This window comes from Phocoena sinus, chromosome 2 (genome assembly GCF_008692025.1).
Source record: "Phocoena sinus isolate mPhoSin1 chromosome 2, mPhoSin1.pri, whole genome shotgun sequence".
Taxonomy (NCBI): domain Eukaryota; kingdom Metazoa; phylum Chordata; class Mammalia; order Artiodactyla; family Phocoenidae; genus Phocoena; species Phocoena sinus.
In genome coordinates, this window is record NC_045764.1 from 37,057,326 (window position 1) to 37,078,319 (window position 20,994).

At 39.0% G+C, this 20,994-nt stretch overlaps 1 protein-coding gene across 4 annotated transcripts in view; it reads left to right on the top strand.

Moving 5' to 3' along the window:
* IQGAP1 (IQ motif containing GTPase activating protein 1) overlaps positions 1-20,994 on the top strand; it is a 102,527-nt gene that overhangs the window by 41,634 nt on the left and 39,899 nt on the right. For 3 of the 4 annotated variants that reach the window (XM_032622303.1, XM_032622304.1, XM_032622305.1), the window contains exons 5-15: positions 829-905; positions 6,847-6,914; positions 8,001-8,114; positions 8,678-8,856; positions 9,758-9,842; positions 14,356-14,519; positions 15,341-15,425; positions 16,243-16,406; positions 16,622-16,782; positions 18,340-18,464; positions 20,440-20,603. In XM_032622303.1, the coding sequence (XP_032478194.1) occupies positions 829-905; positions 6,847-6,914; positions 8,001-8,114; positions 8,678-8,856; positions 9,758-9,842; positions 14,356-14,519; positions 15,341-15,425; positions 16,243-16,406; positions 16,622-16,782; positions 18,340-18,464; positions 20,440-20,603 (1,386 nt within the window). The remainder of the gene's footprint in view (positions 1-828; positions 906-6,846; positions 6,915-8,000; positions 8,115-8,677; positions 8,857-9,757; positions 9,843-14,355; positions 14,520-15,340; positions 15,426-16,242; positions 16,407-16,621; positions 16,783-18,339; positions 18,465-20,439; positions 20,604-20,994) is intronic. The other variant, XM_032622306.1, reaches the window with a different exon arrangement.

The window sequence follows — 20,994 nt, forward strand, 5'->3', positions numbered from 1 at the left end:
ATGAGAAAAGGTCTTGAAATTCAAGGCAATTCTCCATCTAAACTTACTCTGTTCCTATCCTACCTCATTTGTTAATTCATCAAATAGAGAGAGCTCCCTCCATGACCTTGACTCTGGGCTTAGCGTTGAAGATACAGCAGTGAACAATATAGACCTAGTCCTTGCCTTCATGTGGCTTATAGTCTATTGGAGGAGTCAGACAGATAATTTCAGTGCACATAGTTGATTAATTGTGGTACATGCTACCAAGGAAAACTCCCCATCTCTCTCATTCCCATATACATCCTCTATGCTACCTACTTTATCTGTGTATCTTTCTACTTCCCCCAAGCATTATAACACATTTTAATATTTCGTAGTTTTTTTCAATGTCTAAATGTAGTGATTTTACACATACTGAAGCACTTAGTAAATGTTCATTGTTGAGCTATTATTACTCAATCTAGGCCTGCTAGATAGCAACTAGGAAGATTGCAATCCTTCAGAGCCTCATATACTTGCCACTGATTTAAGCTGGACTGGAACTTGAGTTTTGTTTTCCCATGTCTGTGTCTGCAGTAAGTAACTCACTCTCACATACTTAGTAAAATTCAGTGGGTTAACCCAAATAAGTCTTTTCCAAGTAGTGCTTTTCACTGTGTATTGTATCATTTTGTTCCTTACATTACTTATAATGAAATGTCTGTTCACCCTAATGAGGTTATTTGCCAAATGCTGACAATGTTTTCTAATTGTCCAAAGTTTTACTTGTATTATTCATGATTGGTGAATGATTAAATGAACTCTAGTGGATGGATGCCTTACTCTACTTCTTTTATTTCTCTTTAGATTTTTTATCCGGAAACTACAGACATCTATGATCGAAAGAACATGCCAAGATGTATCTACTGTATCCATGCACTTAGGTAATCAGATTTTCTTGGTAGAATAAGCAGTATATAGATACAGAGAATAGATTGGTAGTTGCCAGAGGCGGGGATTTGGGAGTAGGCGAAATGGGTGAAGGTGGTCAAAAGGTACAAACTTTCAGTTATGAAATAAATAAGTCCTGAGGATGTAATGTACAGCATGGTGACTACAGTTATTGATACTGTATTATGTATTTGAAAGTGGCTAAGAGAGTAGATCTTAAAAGTTCTCATCACAAGAAAAATAATTTGTAACTGTGTGGTGATGGAAGTTAACTGGACTTACTATGGTGATCATATCATTATGCTGTACACCTGAAACTAATATAATATGTCAGTCATATCTCAATTTTTTAAAAAAAGCAGTTTAGGAGTTACATCTGAATTGAGTGTGTAGCTTGTTGTCCAGGGTATGATGAAAAAGTTTTTGCATTTGCTTCAGAATTTTCAAATAGAATAGAGCACTATTATCTTAACAAAATGGTGAGAAACAGCTGTGTTCTTCTAGGGAGAAAGGATTTATTTATTCCTATAATAACAAAAAATCTTCCTCTAAAAACATAATATGATTGTTCATTATTGATCTAGTGTTTCAGAGAACTATGCATTTCTCTTGAGATGTAGTCCCTTTCTTTTAAATTAAAGTCTCTTAAAAATTATAAAAACTACATACATTTGAAAACTTTTATTGTTTCTCATTTTGTTTCAAGCTGATAAACTGATTTACTAAATACACTGTGTCTTGATACTCTTTGGTAGTACAGTTAAATTTTGGCAACATCTTCAAATAATACCAACAAATATCAAATGGTTGATTGATAATTTATTAAGTTATCTAGGACCTTGACAAGTCATTTGTTCATTAAGTAATTTTTATGTCAATGCAAAAATAATAAATAGGAACTGAAACAAGGTATAATTTTATCACAGCTTCGTAGTAAATTTGGAAGATGACTTAATTTCAGGTCCTCAACTCTTAGAATGAACGAGGTACTAAATTGGAGGGAAGAGGTGATATGTCTGGATGGAGGATGGGATGGGAGAGGTGTAGGTGCTAGTAGTATAGTACTTCAGAGTGGTGCAAATTTACTTGATGGCCGTAGGCCTAAAGCAGAAGATGATAGAAGTAAGTATGAGAAGGGACATGAGGATGAGATGTTTTTCTTGGGGTGCTCTTCTTATATAGCATCCTGTATGTGTACTTAATAAATGTTAATTATATGTATGAATGTATAATATATACATTGACCCACAAGAAACCTGTTGTCTCCAGTTTCTGGATCAAATGTTTGCCAGATCCTTGGTATCACTGGAATCAGTGTGAAACCCATAAAAGATAGAATATAACTGAGGACTAATAGATCTCTTGTGTGGACTAATGAATGCATTAACCTCCTTAGAGGGTTCCCTCACTAGGCTCTCTCCCTTCTGATCCATCTGCCATGCTGCTGTCAGAGTTCTTTCCAAAACAGCCCTAATAGTATCAGACGCTTCATAAAATATTTTGATGCTTCCTTTCTAGCCTCACCTCCAGCCATTCTCTCCTGTGTACCTATGTTCTAGTATTTTCAGCAAACAGGCTATGTACTCTTGCCTTTGGTTTTGCTGCTTCCTGTGCCTGAAATGCCTTTCTTTAAAATTTATTTATTTATTTATTTTTGGCTGCATTGGGTTTTCGTTGCTGTGCAGGCTTTCTCTAGTTGCGGCGAGCAAGGGCTACTCTTCATTGTGGTGCGCAGGCTTCTCATTGCGGAGCACGGGCTCTAGATGCGTGGGCTTCAGTAGTTGTGGCATGTGGGCTCTAGAGCGCAGGCTCAGTAGTTGTGGCGCATGGGCTCAGCTGCTCTGCGGCATGTGGGATCTTCGTGGACCAGGACTCGAACCCGTGTCCCCTGCATTGGCAGGCGGATTCTTAACCACTGTGCCACCAGGGAAGCCCTGAAATGCCTTTTCTCCTTGCTTTAGTGTATGCTTTTCTCCAGGTGCCACCTCAGAATGCTACCATTAATATGTTCTCTTACTTTTTCCCTCTCTGGCAGAATTAGCTACTTACCATCTTTGTGCTCCTTTAGCATTTTATAACATACCTCTTACTTCAAGCATAGTGCTTGTTACATTGTACTCTGGTTAACTGTTTGTTCTTGTAACTTGCTTTCTTGTGGATTCCTTAGGGACAAGAAGTATTTCCTTTGTTCTTTATCCATGTGTCTTTAGTATCAACACTTAGATGCCTAGCCTATAATCACAATAAATGTGTGTCAAAATTATACATAACAAATCTCCCTCTCCCTCCCCCAGCTCAGGGGGGTACTTTCTGTCCTATAAATGAAAACGGAAATGGTACTTTGTCAAAGGGCTCTTCATGTTTGTCTCTGCTTATCCAATCAAGTTTTAGCTCAGTTCCCACATTCTTGGTGAAGTTTCTCAAATGACCTCCGCTCATTCCTTTTTCTAAACCTCTGGGGGGTTTTTTTGTTCTGTTTTGTTTTGTTTTTGGTTTAGTTTTGTGTGTGTGTGTTTTGTTTTGTTGTTTGTTATATATTGCTTCTTTCATATCTTTTCTCCCTATTACATTTATTAGCATCTTAGGGACAGAAGTTATGCCTTACTTTTTTTCCCCCTCCAAGGTACATAGCATAACATTGGACAAACAATGGTAAAATGAGAATTTTAAAAAAATTGTTTAGGAATAGGTGATATATTGGAGAATTTTCAGAATGTAGCAATTTCAGATGCATATGTCTGAGCCAAAATCAGCTAAATTCTGAGTATTGTGATTGGCTTAGTGTTCTGTGAAGTCTGTCTATGTTGATAACCTTGTGAAGGCTGTACCTACAATGGATATCTGAACTTGGCAGGCACAGCAACTAAGCTGGCAGAATTCCTCTCTGCTAGTTCTGTAGCCACTACTCTCTGCAATGTAACCTGATTCCCAGGCCCTCAAATTCTCTGAAGAGAGATTGAAGAATTAACTGCCTTTCTAATGATGGAGTCAAAATGAGAAAGGGAGGAAGCCTGCTGCTGTTTTCCATTTCTGTTCAATATGCAGTTCGTGCTTAGAAAGTATATACACAGCAGTGTGTTCTGGTTGGTGATTTATGATTTCTTTCCTCCCTTACAGTGTTTTTCCTGAAGGGTATGTAGGAAGTGTTTGTAACTGCTTGAGCCTCTTCTTTACCTTTACACAACAGTGTTCAAGGCAGGTTCCTCACTTCACTTACCTGTATTGGGTGAGGCACTGTTTCCCTTTTGGATCATCAGTGATAGAGAAGCTTTATCTTCTTGTTCTCTCCCTTCCTGCCATCTTTTTTTTTTTCTCCCTCAGTCTTGACTGGCATTATTCCAGAGATAGTTACTGTACTTTAGTCAGACTAAATTACTCTTGTAGATTACATTCCACTCTCAGATAAGACCCTAATTCTCCATTATTTCAAATATATTTGTATACTTCCTTTCCATTTCCTCTGATGCTTTATCTTTCTAAGAACTGATTTTGGGATTAAATTGGCCCATAATCCTTTATCCTAAATTCAAGAAAACATGCTGAAAGATCTGAAAAATGAGTTTTGGTTTAGTTCAAAGTTCTTTGTTGGCAAGATCTGATCAGTATTAATTGAGATTACTTAGAATGTTTATCTACTTAATATGATTATTCATATGTCTCTTGGCAGAAAAGTAATGTATTTGATTAGGGGTGCTTCCCCAAGGCTTGTTGGGGGTGTTTTATAATGCTGTTTACACTGTAAAACTTTCTTTCATAGGTTACTCTACAATCAGTAACAGTAATTGGAATCCAGATAGGCTAACACAACCTCCTTTTCCTCATTGCTATAAAATATATCTTAGATAGGAAAAGAAAAAGAAATCTGAGCTCAATTACAGGCTGACTATTATAGGTACCTAACAGCTTATTTGTAAGCAGACATAGGAGACTAGGAACAAAGATTGAAAGTGGTGTTTATTGTTAGGAGTTTTAAGTTTTAGCTGTGAGGTTAAATACTTTGGATGCTGGATAAGAGGATCCAAGTGGCCATTATGATTCCATTTAAAACTCCAGCATATCCTTAAAATATTCCTAATAATTAAAATGAGATAAAAGAAAGATGATGCCCATCTGTTTTCTGCTTACCACTCCTCTACTTTTTATAACAGCTAGTGATATCATTGTAACACCTTTAATTTACTGTTGAAAGACATTAAAAGCTAACTCACTGTTCTTGGGGCTGTGAAAGTGACATGCCCAAGCTTTTGTTAAAGTGTGGCAGCCACTTTCTTGTTTTAAAGTAGGAATAAAAGAGGAAGGAATTTCTGGAGAAAAATATTTCTACTAATTTAGAATGCAGATGGAACATTGTGTGGGGAAAGTATATAAGGTAAAATGTGTATAGAAAGTTGTTAGCTGTTTGGCTTTGGAAACTTTATTGAATAGATGTAAAATCTTTGCAGAGAGGAACTTCATGTATTTCCATCTTGAGCATTTTATTCTAAAGAAAAGCCCTTACTCATATACATATGATTTATATTTGCACTTATCTGAGAAAGTGATTAGTTATTGTGGATGTATATATTCTAATGTATTTTTAGAACACTTGATTTTTTTTTTTTAGATTATGCATTGGGGTTTATTATATGCAGTTTGGGTTCTGATCAGTTCTATGAATGCAATATGCATGATACATATTTGTATTTGGATAATATTGAGGTTTATAGGTTATCTGCAAAAACTGTAGACTGCTGTATTGAGTTTCTGTGATTTATTTCTTAGATATTTTTTATTTCCTCCCTTATTGATAGGCTGTCAGTGTCTTGCTCACGTTAATCCCTGTGGAGTGCCCTTCTGATTTCTTCTTGTTTTTCTTTTTTTAAAAAATAAATAAATAATTTATTTATTTATGGCTGCGTTGGGTCTTCGTTGCTGCACTCGGGCTTTCTCTAATTGCATCGAGCCAGGGCTACTCTTCATTGCAGTGCACAGGTTTCTCATTGTGGTGGCTTCTCTTGTCGCGGAGCACGGGCTCTAGGCGTGTGGGTTTCAGTAGTTGTGGCACGTGGGCTCAGTAGTTGTGCCTCGCGGGCTCTAGAGCGCAGGCTCAGTAGTTGTGGCGCAAAGGCTTAGTTGCTTCATGGCATGTGGGATCTTCCCGGACCAGGGATCAAACCCATGTCTCCTGCATTGGCAGGCAGATTCTTAACCACCGCGCCACCAGGGAAGTCCCCCTTCTGATCTCTTCTAATTTATTGATTCTGACCTGCTAGAGCCTTAGAATCCAGTTAATCTAACTCATGTTACAGACTTCCATCCATCTGTGAAATATTGATTAATATTTATTAATATATGCCAGGCTCTGGGTAGGCATTGGTAAATAAGACTTTCATTGTCCCTGCCTTCATGGAGCTTAGAGTGTAGGATATTTTTATTTAAAGAGTAAAGATTTATAATATATACTTTATTTAAAACTCTTAAAGTACCTGAATTAAACTTTTCCATCAGTAATATGAATTCAGCTTAAGTAAGATTTGCTGTCTGAATCATTTTTATGAGACTTTTCTAAAATGTCTTGTTACTTAAAACTTACTGATCACAGGAAGGTAAACAGTGAAGAGACTTCACTTATATTCATTATGTTAACATTTATATTAACATCTAATCACACATTGGATTTGTGCTGGAGCTGGGACTTAAACTTGCATCTGCTGATTCCCAGTCCAGTGCTTTTTGCATTACATTATGTGACTTTTTAAGGACCTCCTTGTTATGTAAAACTAAAAAAAGGCTCTGAGGTAAAGTATTGTAACTGCAAAGTGGAATATGGTAGAGTACTGGGAGTCTCTGTGTTCAGAGTGTTTCTGTTCTTTATGCTGATTTTCCCCTTTGAACTTAGAGCAGCAGGGAGGTTCAGCTGCGAGGCCTGACTCTTTTGCATATTATATCTTCTAGTTTGTACCTGTTCAAACTAGGCCTGGCTCCTCAGATTCAAGACCTATATGGAAAGGTTGACTTCACAGGTAAGAAGTTACAAACTTGGCAGGAAGTGCTTGATTTATGTGGAAATAACCTGGAGAGTCAACAGTGCAAATCTTAAAGACGTACGGCTTTAAAAACACTGTCCCAACAGAGATTAAAAAAAAGCATGAGTAACCTGCTTCTCCTCTTCTTCCACTAAACTTGGAATTTCAAGCTCTGTTCTCTCAGTTATGACATGGGTATGGTTGATAATTCTCAGTTTTCTTATATGTAAAATAGAAAGAATATTAACATACAGTATGTAAAAAATAATATAATACTAACATGTAACATTAAAGGTTCATGTACAGTGAAAAATCTTTATAACAGTCTTGCCCCTTCCCTTCCAGTGAGCACCAGTTGTAGGCAAGGGAAGGGGAGCGAGATGATACAAAGATGACAATTTACTAATTTTAAAACTTTAGCTTTTTTGGGTGGGTGTTTGCTATAGTCAGATGCTTGAAGAGATGGGGGCTTGGGGAGAAAAAGAACAATGGTAATATTGGTTAGGGGTAAGATAGATTCAAATCTTTTGTAGGCCAGGGAGTTTTAAAAATTGTAAATAAAACTTTTATCTGTGATATTTTTCCTTCCAGAGAAGTTGTTCCCCAGACTTGGGGCAAGGGCCAACCTTACATGTTGTTTTCTTTATCATTTCGCTTTCTGCCTTAGAAACGAAATTGTGTAATAGTAGCTAGTGATTTGGATTGTAAAGACAGATAACTGGCTTGTGATTCACTTCTTATTCGAGCTGCCTTTAAAGCTGCTCCATTAGTAAGTTCATTATAGGGAATGCCATAAGTAGCATTTTGGGAGAACTATTTTCAATAGAGCCAGTCTCATGTTATAGTTATTTCTGATGCTCTTGATAATACTGATAATACTGTGTCTATTGAGTGCATGTTATGTACCAGGTATCATGTTAAGTGCTTTCCATATATTTATTATCTTATTTAAATCCTTCTAACAACCCTAAGAGGTAGATGTCATTTTATCCAATACATTTTGTAGTTGAGGAATCTCTTTCCTTCTCTGTTTTATGGAAAGGTGCTTAACTTGCTTGTTTGGGTCTTAATTTTTCCCTGTAGAAGAAGAAATCAACAACATGAAGATTGAACTGGAGAAGTATGGGATCCAGATGCCTGCCTTTAGCAAGATCGGGGGCATTCTGGCTAATGAACTGTCAGTGGATGAAGCCGCATGTAAGAAGAGAGAAATTTTGTGGGTTCAAATGGGATTGTTGCTACTACTTTTAATGATTAATACTATAATGATGGTCTTAGACATTAGGAATTTTGCTAGCAAGTTTAGGTCAGTAGATATAGATTTAAACACTGCTATACAGTTATCTATGCTATTGTTATTTGGAAACAAGTGAGTGATTTAGATTAAAATAAAAGCACTAGAAAGTGAATTCTACATTTCAGTGCCTTTTGGAATTTCTTATTTTCTGATGGTGTTTACGTGATGATTAAGGTGAACATTTCCATAACAAATGCTCAGAGGCTCCTTTCAGAGTCTCTTATGAATATTTCCCTGTTAAGATTTCAGATTCAGCATTCCAGACATGGATCACAGGCCGAGCTGTGGGTTTGTGCATCAGAGGAAAAAGACTGGGCTTAAAGATCTGGGGGTCCTCTAACCCCTTCATCTATGAAAAGGAGCCTCTTTCTGTGATAGGGGGTTGCAGTGTTTGAATGTGTAATATATATCCTTTACTTTGTATAACCTTAGTGTTCTATGTTTTGAATTTTTTTTTTTTTAGTACATGCTGCCGTTATTGCCATTAATGAAGCTATTGACCATAGAATTCCAGCTGACACGTTTGCAGCTTTGAAAAATCCCAATGCCATGCTTGTGAACCTTGAAGAGCCCTTGGCTTCCACTTACCAGGATGTACTTTACCAGGCCAAGCAGGACAAAATGACAAATGCTAAAAACAGGGTAAAAATAGAACATTTGATCTTTCTAACTGATTTAAATTCTTTCACTGTTTGATATGACTCCATTTTAAAAATCAGTTTTATCGAGGTATTAATTTACATATAATAAAATTCAACCATTTAAAGTGTACAGTTTGATGGGTTTTGACAAATGTATATGGATGTGTAACCACCCCAAAAGTTCCCACGTCTCCCCTTCGCAGTCAGTCTGTACCTCCTCGTACTCCCCACCCCTGACCCCAGCAACTACCAGTCTGTTTTCGATCACTTTAGTTTATTTTTTTAGAATTCTATATAAGTGAAATGGAGTTACCCAGTATGTAGTCTTTTGGTATTAGATTCTATTTTGACTTCTACTTCCTTCTCGAGTTTTGTGCAAACCAGTGACAGGCTCTGCGATCCAGTCCCTGGATGTACCTGTTCTGCTCAGGTCTGAGGCAAGGATGCAGACTCAAGTGAGCAGGGCAGGGTTCACCAGTGCTTCTCTTGCCTGACTCTGGAAGAACCCCTGGGCTTGTTATTTACAAGTGGATCTGCTTTTTTTTTTTTTGTGGCCTCTCCCGTTGTGGAGCACAGGCTCTGGACGCGCAGGCTCAGCGGCCATGGCTCACGGGCCCAGCTGCTCCGCGGCATGTGGGATCTTCCCGGACCGGGGCACGAACCTGCGTCCCCTGCATCGGCAGGCGGACTCTCAACCACTGAGCCACCAGGGAAGCCCGGATCTGCTTTTTATGTGTTTAGTTACAGTTGTGTAGCATTCTGCTCTGTTCTTTGTTAAGGATTTTAAGCCACACCCTTACTTGCTGTTGATTCTGTAATGGTGGGGGAGGAGCACAAATATATTTCTGTGGTCTTCTTAGAGACCTGAGCTAATTTAGTTACACTTTCTTACTCATCTTCAGACAGAAAGCTCTGAGAGAGAAAGGGACGTTTATGAGGAGCTGCTCACTCAAGCTGAAATTCAAGGCAATATAAATAAAGTCAACAGTAAGTATGTCCCCACATCAGGCACTTCTAAAAGAATGTTACAGAATAATGTGGCAGCTGTTGATCTCTTCTTGGACCTATAGCATGGTTTAAGTTTGTTTATTTCAGACATTCATGGGTTTCCTTAGGAACTGTTACTCATTTACTTAAGTCTTTTGTGTTCATACGTCTTCTCTTTGGGCTACCATTGTCCTCAAACAGGCCCCCACTCCTCCATCTATTCATCTACTGTAACTTACAAACTGGATTTTTTGGCTACAGTTTCACTCTTTCACCCTGTGTTAGACACTTAAATCTGAACAGGGATTTCATTTTCCTGTTTTTATTTATTTATTTATTTTTAAATTTAAAAGAACAATTTATTTTTGGCTGCGTTGGGTCTTCGTTGCTGCACATGAGCTTTCTATAGTTGCAGTGAGCAGGGCTACTCTTTGTTGCGGTGCACGGGCTTCTCATTGTGGTGGCTTCTCTTATTGCAGAGCACGGGCTCTAGGCGCATGGGCTTCAGTAGTCGCAGCACACGGGCTTAGTAGTTGCGGCATGCGGGCCCTAGAGTACACGGGCTTCAGTAGTTGTGGCGTGCGGGCTCACTAGTTGTGGCTCCCAGGCTCAGTAGTTGTGGTGCACGGGCTTAGTTGCTCTGCGGCATGTGGGATCTTCCCAGACCAGGGATCGAACCCGTGTCCCCTGCATTGGCAGGTGGATTCTTTATCACTGCACCACCAAGGAAGTCCCTATTTTCCTATATAGTTTTGTTTTTCTTTTAAAGAGTAATACAAGTTATCCAGAAATAAACAACAAACAAAAAATTAGACCCCATCACCTAGGATAACCACTCTTGATATTTTTAACATATCCTTCAAAACATATATTTAAACAAAAATGAGATTGTACTGTTCATATTGATTTTTGTGTATGTTGCACACTTTTGAAAAACTAATTTCTTGAAAGTGTCATTTTCATTTTGTTACTCTTCTTCAAAAGAACCTGCATTAGTTCCTTATTACTTGCCAGACAAAAGGCAGATCCCTAGCCTGGTGGAGTTCTTTATGTAGTATTTTATGCATATAACTCTATAGAAACTCATGTGCCTAATTGTCTCCCATATTCATTGTGTTTATTTCATGACTCATGAAAAATGGCTATGGAGTTGTTCAGAACTGGGATTTGATCTCTTGCCCTCGTATTAATAGCTGTGGGAATTGGGTACGTGTGGCATAGAATCATTATACGAATGATGAGATAATGTATGTCAATTGCCTGGTATTTAGTAAGCACTCAGTAAACAATATTATTATCACTTTTGTTAATCATGTAATCTCGCCATTGTAATGCCCTCATGCCTCATCTCTTACTTAATCCAAATTATACCCATCATTCAAGATTCAGCTCAGTTCTCACCTCAGTGCCCATCCTAGCTCACAATATACTTGCCTTTCACATGTCCTACAGCATTTATATGCTAAACCACACAATTTTGTTCTTAATTTTGTATTGTCTTAATTGCTTGCTTTTTGTTTCTGACATATTTATAAACTTACAGTAGAGTTTACTTCTGAGTTCTGCTTTTCAAATCCTCATAATTCCTAGCATAGGGTTAGACTCACCAAAAGAACTAAAAAACCTTGCTTGATTCAACCAGACTTGATCTTATCTTGATCAAGATAATAATAATAGTAAAAGTAATCAGTGTCCTCTTTGTTCCTTTGGAGATCCCAATTTCTCACTTGAACTAATACTCTGAATAACTGGAGTGAATTTATAAGATTTTACCAACTCCATGTGATAGGGAATTCTAAATCTTGACCAGGAGTCTGTATTCTGTTCCATTCTGGCTCATTTAGGATAATACCTTTCTGAACAGAGTGATAGTTCCATTCACGTATGGGTGATTTGTTGTGCTGTATCTGTATGAATACTACTTAAGTCAGCAAGTATAAACCAGAATGCCCTTGTAGTTAGTTCTCTGTGTGAGAAGAAAGTCCAGCACATTTCCTGCTGCATACACCGCGTAAAATACTCTTTTATTTACTAAGGGATTTTTTCTCTACCATGTTGTCTGGGATTTTTTAGCCTTATAGCCCTACCTGGCTAATTATATTAGAGTCCATTATAAACTTATAAGGAGAGAAACATATGTATATATTTTTAAAGTGTTCCATGCATATTGTTCTCATGTGGTCAGAGGAGCAAAATAGTAAAAATTCCCTCAAATAGCTTTCAGTATAGTGAGGAAGGTAAATAGTCAAATGAATAATTTCAGGGCAACTTGGTTAGAACAATAAATACAGTGAGTAATTTCAAGGCAACCAAAGGTGTGTGAAGTACAGTCATAGAATAAAGAAAAGAATGATGACTTTTCCTCGAGGTTTGTATCTGAACCTTCACTGGGGTTCTTAGGGTAGTTAAGAAGGTGAGGATAAGGCAGAATTCCCCATAGGGGGACAAGCTTTTCCTAATAGTAGAGAAAGTCTGAGACAAGGGAAAATTGTGTGGTAGGAAGATAGAGGGACTTTAGGTCCTGGGAATCATCTTTTTTTTTTTTTTTTTTTTAACCATCTTTATTGCGGTATAATTGCTTTACAATGGTGTGTTAGTTTCTGCTTTATAACAAAGTGAATCAGCTATACATATACATATGTTCCCATATGTCTTCCTTCTTGCGTCTCCCTCCCTCCCACTCTCCCCATCCCACCCCTCCAGGCTGTCCTGGGAATCATCTTAATGTAATAATAGATAAGATTCTTTCCCTAGGGCTTGAGAAGCCATTCACGCTGCCCCAGAAGAAAGCAGCAGGCCAGATAGTTAAAAATGAGAAAAAGTTTTTATTTTTTGTTAAGTAAGATAAGGAAAATTAGAGTTAGGTAATTAAAGCATAGTGGGAGAAAGTGTTTAAATAATGTTATAAACTTTATAGTATTAGTAAATGTTCATTTAAATATTTACATATTTAAGTAGTAAGTTTACATTTCTAGTAAAAGCATAATTGACCAGATGCCTTTGCAGATGGATAGTCTGAGATTCTGCATTGCATACATAGAGGAAACCTGCTTGTTACCTATATTGCTTTTGTTTTCTGTCCCCCACTACTACAAAAACTCCCTGAAGATGGAGATAACCTGTCTGCTTTGTTCATGGTTGTGTTTGCAGCAGGTGCCTGGTCTGTGTTGTTGAAAAATGCTTGTTTAGTTGGCTAATGGCCACATAGACCTGCAGCCATGATTCAAAGAGCTGCGCACCTCCTTTGTGTGGTGATCAGTGAGCTGAATTGCAGGGGAATGTTGGGAAGGAGACAGTCTCTTAGGAATCTAACCTTTTCATCCTTTCACCTCTTGGTGTTATTTTTTAATTCTAGTTTGAGACTTTGTTTTCTCTTGCACTGTTTTGTTTCTTTATAACAGCTTACATTAATTTTCTTTTTGTTTCTTTACTAATGAAAACAGTTAAAATTGTTAAGTACTGCTATGCCCCAAATATTTTGATTTTTAGTATTTTATTATTGACTTTTTTTTTGCTACTTTGGTGGTAAAATCATATGGTCATTCCTGGGTGGGACATGGGAGGGAGAACTCTATATTCTCTTCTAAAATAGGAAAGCTGAAAATAATACAATAATTATGATTTTCCAGCGGCTGTCATTTCTGAAATCAGAAAGTACAATATTTTGACTTTCAATTTAATGATACCTTATTTATTTTACAGTATAAAAGTACTTTCATGTATATGATTTTATTTAATCTTATGAGGAGGGTATCTTTGTTATCATTTTCAGATGAAGGAAAATCTGCATTTTTACTGTTGGATAATAAAGCCCTTGTGTGACGTCAGGTTCTGTGACTAGAAGTAGAGAATATTGAGGTGGTGTAGAGAGCCCCTTCCACTCCACGCAGTCAGACCAGCCTTGATTTCTAAGCACTGCTTTGGGCAGAGTACATTCACCAGAGTACACCAGGATAATGAAGGGATTCAGAATGATGCTGTATAAGAAATGGTTGAAGGAACTAAGGTTCTTTAGTCAGGAGTAGACAGTCACAGGGAAGGGGGTTGGATGAATTCAAGTATCAACGCTAGGGTGGGAGCTTTAACAATTTTTATAAACAGAATTGTCCAGAGATGTAGTAAATTGCTGTGTGGGATACCTTCTCCTGTATAGTAGTTTAGTCTGGATAATGACTTGGCATTTTAGAGGGAATTTAGGCATGTGTTATTGGTGCCTCTTATATTGCTGCCCATATTGGTGCCAAGCTCTCTGCATCTAGAAGCTTTTAAGTAGGCCTGGGGTGTGGTCCAGGAATCTGTTAAATTTGAACAACCTGGGAACCCCTGGACGTGATGACTTTAAGGTTCTCTTCCAACCCCAAAGTCTAATGCTTCTCTGATACTCCAGAATAAAAGCTATCTAATTCTATTTCCCTGATCTGGAACTGGGATTGGTTTTCAGGAAGGAAAAAATATCCTAGGCTATAATGTTAACATAGTTTTTTCTTAAGCGTTTGCCTTTTTTCCTCCTCAGTGTTTGCTGCGTTAGCGAATATAGACCTGGCTTTGAAGCAGGGATCTGCACTGGCCTTGTTCAAGATTCTGCAGTCACCAGCGCTGGGCCTTCGAGGACTGCAGCAGCAGAATAGTGACTGGTACCTCAAGCAGCTCCTCAGTGATAGACAGCACAAGAGAGAGGTAAAAGTACCCTGAGTTGCACCTGCAAGAGTTTATATACGTCCTTTTGAATCCCATGCTGTTGTGTCAAGGTATATATGGGGCCTTTTTTTCCCCCTAATATAACTTTTTCTCCTGCAGATGAATTAGGCTGTTTAATATACTCAGGTAAAGTACACATCGTCTTCAGCTCTCTTTTGCTTTTAGAGTTGTAAATCGTCTTTTAAAATAAACATTGCCCATCCCGGCAAGTGAATCTGACCACCCCTTCACTTGAAGTCCCTTAAATCCCCAGCTAAAAGCCATTGGGGAGAACCTGAAATTTTTTATTCTTACTTCAGGAATTTCTACTTTTAAAAAACCATACCTGATGAGTTTCCTCTGGCCAACACTGGGAAAGTACTTAATGTGCAGTAAAAGTGGACTGTGTGGGATTGTACTTTATGGTTTTCTTTTTTTAGAACAAATATGAGGGGATTTCTTTTTTTTTTTTCTTTTTCTAAATAAGGACAAGTATACATTTTACAAATCCTCAGCATTGGCCGGAGAAAGCAGCATTAATGTGCTAATGATTCTACAAACATTTTATCTCAGAACATTTTGATGCTCTTTACAAAATATTTTTTTTTAATGTGCTTATATCAGGCGAGTCACTCTACCCGAGATTTGACAAGGGCATTCGGCTCTCGCTCAGGCTGCCGCATTGGCTGTGTGTAGCCTGAAGCTGTCTCTTATGCCTGTGGCTCTCTGTCCCTAGTGACTGCTGTTGAGATATGAGAACTACAAGGCCCGGAGGCCTAGGCAGGAGTCATCTTTACCTAAGTGTTCTTTGCTTTTCTCAGGGTGGTCAGGCTGAGGCCCTGCAGAAGGAGGAGCTACAGTCTGGAGTGGATGCCGCGAACACTGCTGCCCAGCAGTATCAGAGAAGTAAGAGTCCTCTCAGCTGCATGTCCACTGAGATCCTGAGTAGGGGAGGAAAGTGGCTTTGTGTCGTTGAGGGAACTAAGGTTAGATTCTTTCACTCCTCACCCCACCCCAAGGCTACTAGCTGCAGTCAACTGCCAGGTACCTTTGGTGGCAGAAGGGATCCTCCAGTTTTAAAAGTAGAACTGGAGTCAGTGTAGGCTCACTTTGGCTAGGAAGCTCATGCTTACGTGGTTGGTTAGGGAAGCATCTGGAGGAGACAGGACTAGGGATTGATTGGCAAGATTTGTATGTTGAGAGACAGGAGAGAAGGGTGTTCCTAATATGGGGCAACAGGGGAAGAGGAAGTGTGAGCAGAGGGACAGAAGATGAAAGATGTATTATGGAACAGTGGGTAGAATAAAATTTTTGTAGATGTTTTAGGCTGAGTTGTGTAAGATAAAGGCTTAGAAAGATTGTGGAAAGCTTTGAATGGCAGCTTAATAAGCTAGTTCTTTGCCAGGCTCCCCCCTGTAGGGGAAGGACGTCTTAGGTAGAGCGTAGTGGTGGCAGGCAGGATGATTTGGAGTGGAAAGAAAAAAGGGGTGAGGAGAAGAGGAGGCTGCTTTTTAGAGACAGATTTATTGAGATGTAGTTCACATACCATGCAGTTCACCCTCATACAAAGGAGGCTGTTTTCTAAAGATGAAAGTTCTACTTCAAAAGTCATGGCAAATAGCTTATCCACAGAATATAACTTTCTTCTGTGAAAATTGGCATCTGCTTCCCCTCGGGCCTCTCAAAGTCAGCTGCCTTTGTGACCTCCTTGTTTTCTACCCAGGACTGACAGCAGTGGCAGCGATCAATGCTGCAATCCAGAAGGGTGTTGCTGAGAAGACTGTTATGGAGCTAATGAATCCCGAAGCCCAGCTGCCCCAGGTGTTTCCATTTGCTGCCGATCTTTATCAGAAGGAACTGGCTACCCTGCAGCAACAGAGTCCTGAGGTGAGTTAACTGAACCTGTGCTGTTTGTGAGCAAAACAGTGGACGTGATTTTAAAATTTAATACCCACTTCTTGGTGTAGTTACGTAGAGGGTTTTTTTTTGTTTGTTTTGTTTTACTGGAAACTTAGACTCGTTATGGTTTTATTAAACTCCTGACCTCCCTTGGTATTCCAGAATGTCTTTCCTTACTCTTTCCTCCCTCGCTTTCTGTACAGCATAGCCTCACCCATCCTGAGCTCTCTGTTGCAGTGGAGATGTTGTCATCAGTGGCCCTAATCAACAGGGCGCTGGAATCCGGAGACATGAATACAGTGTGGAAACAGTTGAGCAGTTCAGTTACAGGCCTTACCAATATTGAAGAAGAAAACTGCCAGAGGTGGGTGCCCAGAGTGCTGGGTTGAATCCATTAGGTAGCTGTCACCTCTGTCTTTCGTGTGCCAACACTCTTATTTTCTTTGCAGGCATTGTGACTTCAGTGTGATTGTCTTTTATTTTTTCTATTTTGATACATTTTATTCTTTACTATGCTGAAGGTTTTGTAGTAAATTACAGATATAACATTCCACTCCTAAATTTATAAGTATGCTTATTTAAAACAATGAGGATATTATATAGCCAAAATAACACTCTTATACCCTGACAAATCAACAGTACTTCTTTAATACTTTCTAAACCTAGTCCATTTTCGTACTTCTTGTTCCAAAACTATTTGTTTTTTCAGCTGGTTTGTTCAAACCAGGATCCAATCCAGGACCACATGTTAACATCTGATTATTGTGTCCCTTTGGTATCTTTTAATCTAGCATTGTCCCTTTCTTTATGACACTGACTTATTAAAGAGATGGGGCCAGTTGTCCTATAAAATGTCCCATCTTCAGTTCTGGTTGCTTCCTAATATTTGGTTTATTCCTGTAAATTGTAAATTAGGTCTAAAGACTTGTCAAGATTCAATTAAATATTTTTGGTGACGTGTGTTTCATATTTTCTCATATCAAGAGGCATATAAAATCTGCTTGTCCCCACCATTAGAGATACTAAGGGACATTAATCCCTCCATTGCATATTTATTTTTCTCCCTTATCACCAGAACATAATTTTTTTTTTTAATGTAACTTTTTTTTTTTTTTGGCTGCCTCGGGTCTTCATTGCTGCTCGTGGGCTTCTCTCTAGTTGTGGCGAGCGGGGCCTACTCTTCGTTGCGGTGCACAGGCTTCTCTTTGAGGTGGCTTCTCTTGTTGCAGAGCATGGGCTCTAGGCCTGCGGGCTTCAGTAGCTGTGGCTCACAGGCTCTGGAGCCCAGGCTCAGTAGTTGTGGCACACAGGCTTAGTTGCTCCGCGGCATGTGGGATCTTCCCGGACCAGGGCTCGAACCCATGACTCCTGCATTGACAGGCATATTCTCAACCACTGCACCACCAGGGAATCCCCAGAATATAATCTTTTTTTGTACCTTTTGCAGCATCAAAATGTCCAGTTCCCCATTAACCATTCATCTAATATTTTTAACCCCAATTGATAATCCTTGCCTAAATCCATATACTTTCAGTAAGAGTTGCTGAATGGTGATTTGTTGATCTGTCATTCCTTCTGTGTTTGTTAGCTGGTGTATGGCCTTGTTTCCTTGTCTTTAGAGGGATTGCTTGAGCTGCTGCCACTGACTCCAGAGTTGGTCTTACTTGGAATTTAGAACATGTAATATAAATAGGCCATTAAGAATAAGTGATATCCTTGCATTTTTACACTTTGCTCAAGGTAACTCCTCGGTCCCAAAGCTGACCTCTAGAATACATCAAGCTGTTGGGGTTCCTTAGCTATCTCTGTTCCTTGGATCCTTTGCCCCCATGTCTTCTCATTCCTGTCAACCAAAATAATCCTGAAGGTCCCTTTTCTTATGTTGCACTTCATTGTCTCTTTTGTTGGGGGAATGGGGCAGGTATCTCGATGAGCTGATGAAACTGAAAGCTCAAGCAGATGCAGAGAATAATGAATTTATTACGTGGAATGACATCCAAGCTTGTGTGGACCATGTGAATCTTGTGGTGCAGGAGGAACATGAGAGTGAGTAATCTACTTCCCGTCCCCCCAGATAATGTCACAGTTACAGATAATGTGATTCCATGAGCTGGTTCTAAACACTTCTCCCGGGAGGATTTTTGGAAATTGGAAAAAAAAAAAAAAATCTATCTAAAAAAGCTACAGTTGTATATTGTTTTCGAAACACCAGGCAACTGCTATGATTAGATAAGTATGTAATAAGAACTAAAATTTTCAGGAGGCGAATTGAACATGATCTGTTATTTTTAAATGCTATTATAAGAAGTGGTTCTGACACTGACTACCTGGAGTTAGGTCATATTGCACAGATTGAGGGCACAGTCCTCCCCAAGACTCCTCTCACTTTAGACACCAGCCTTAATCTCTGGAGTTCCCGGGTCACCACACTTCTGAAAAACTGGCTATATATTCAGGGGTTCCCTCTATCCCCCTCAGGTTCAATAATTGGCTAGAATGACTCACAGAGCTCAGGAAAGCACTATACTTACGGTTATAGTTTTATTGTAAAGAATACAAATCAGGATGAGTCAAAAGAAGAGAACAGGAGGGCAATGTCTGGTAGGGTCCCAAATTCAAAGCTTCTGTATCCTCAGGGTGTGTTGCCCTCTCAGCCCATTGATGAGTATCACAACCAGGGAAGCTCACCTGAGCTTTGGATATCCAGAGTTTTTAGTGGGGCTTCGTTCCATACAAATAATGGATTGAATTATGGCCAGCTATTGGCCAAGTAATTGAATTCAATTTCCAGTCTGCTTCTCCTCCCTGGAATAGCTGGGCTGATATTCTGAGATCACATGGCTCAAAGCCCCAATCTTCTAATCACATGGTTGGTCTTTCCAGCACGACCAGCCCCTATCCCAAAAGTTTCTAGGGGCCCACCAGCAGTCACCTGGTTGGCATAAACTCAGGTGTGGTCCTAGGGGCCCACTATGGATAATGAAGATACTCCTATCACTTGGGAAATTCCAAGGGTTTAGAGCCTCCTTTCCAGAAACCAGGGACAAAGACCAGCCAAATTTTTTATTATACAACAGAGTCTTTACAAAAGTAGTCCAATTGGATGAGATAGCTGAGGAGTGACTATTTCTAGTTTTAATTAGTGTTTCCTGTGAGAAATATTCAGTGATTTAGTTGGAAGAGCCTTCCCTTGGAATAGGAGACCCTGAGCTTTGATTCTCTTTCTCTTACTTGTTTGCTGTGTGGTGTAGGAGAGGAGATTCCTAAGACTCATCTTTTTTTTTTCTATAAAAATGTTGAACTAGGTGACTTTTTTTTTTTTTTTTAATTTATTTCTTTTTTTGGCTGCGTTGGGTCTTCGTTGCTGTGTGCGGGCTTTCTCTAGTTGCAGCGAGCGGGGCCTACTCTTCGTTGTGTTGCATGGGCTTCTCACTGCGGTGGCTTCTCTTATTGCAGAGCATGGGGTCTAGGGGCATGGGCTTCAGTATTTGTGGCACGCGGGCTCAGTAGTTGTGGCACAGGGGCTTAATTGCTCTGCGGCATGTGGGATCTTCCTGGACCAGGGTTTGAACCCGTGTCCCCTGCATTGGCAGGCAGATTCTTAACCACTGTGCCACCAGGGAAGTCCCACTAGGTGACTTTTAAGATCCCTTGAACTCTTGACTTTTTGTGAATCAAGAATGGTTTTGATCACACATTGGAGTATACTTGAAAACTATCCTTTATAAAGCCAGTTTCATCAAAATCCTCATCACTCTTAAGATAGGGCAAGTAAAAATAAAACAAAAGGACTTGAGATTTTAATAGGAATATGGATATAGGGGAGTTTACTTAGATAAAAAAACCACTAAATTTAAAGGAAAAAGATTTAAATGCTGCTTAATATTATGGATGACAAATTGTAATTTGAATCATGGTAACTCTTGGATAGAGGATTTATGGTCACTTACCATGTTTAAAGACTGTTTTATTTATACAATTTCTTAATCTAAAAAATAACCTTTTGTCCATTCATATTTAGGGATTTTAGCCATTGGTTTAATTAATGAAGCCCTGGATGAAGGTGATGCCCAAAAGACTCTGCAGGCCCTGCAGATTCCTGCAGCTAAACTCGAGGGGGTCCTTACAGAAGTGGCCCAGCATTACCAAGACACGCTGATCAGAGCAAAGAGAGAGAAAGCCCAGGTGAGTGGCACTAAATTGTTCCTTTTTGTTCCGAAAACTTCATCCCTCCTAGAACGGAGATAGAGGTAAGGGTCTTCTCTCAATGACTATTTCCTGGGCACCCTTAGATTCAGAGCACTGGAGGGATGCATAAGAGTCATAGACTCTGCCCTCCAGAAGCTTATGCTATTTTACATATTTGGTTTTTTTGTTGTCCTTTGTTGTTATGGTTATAGACACATCTCTTGTGTCTCTTTAAAGAAATTCTCTATTGAAATATAAGATCCAGAAAAATGTGTCAGTTATTTAAGTGTACGGTTGTATAAATGTTCAGAAGTAAGCATACCTGTGTAATTGGTGCTCGGATTATAAAAAGCATTAAAAGAAACCCCCTTATATCCTTATTCACCTC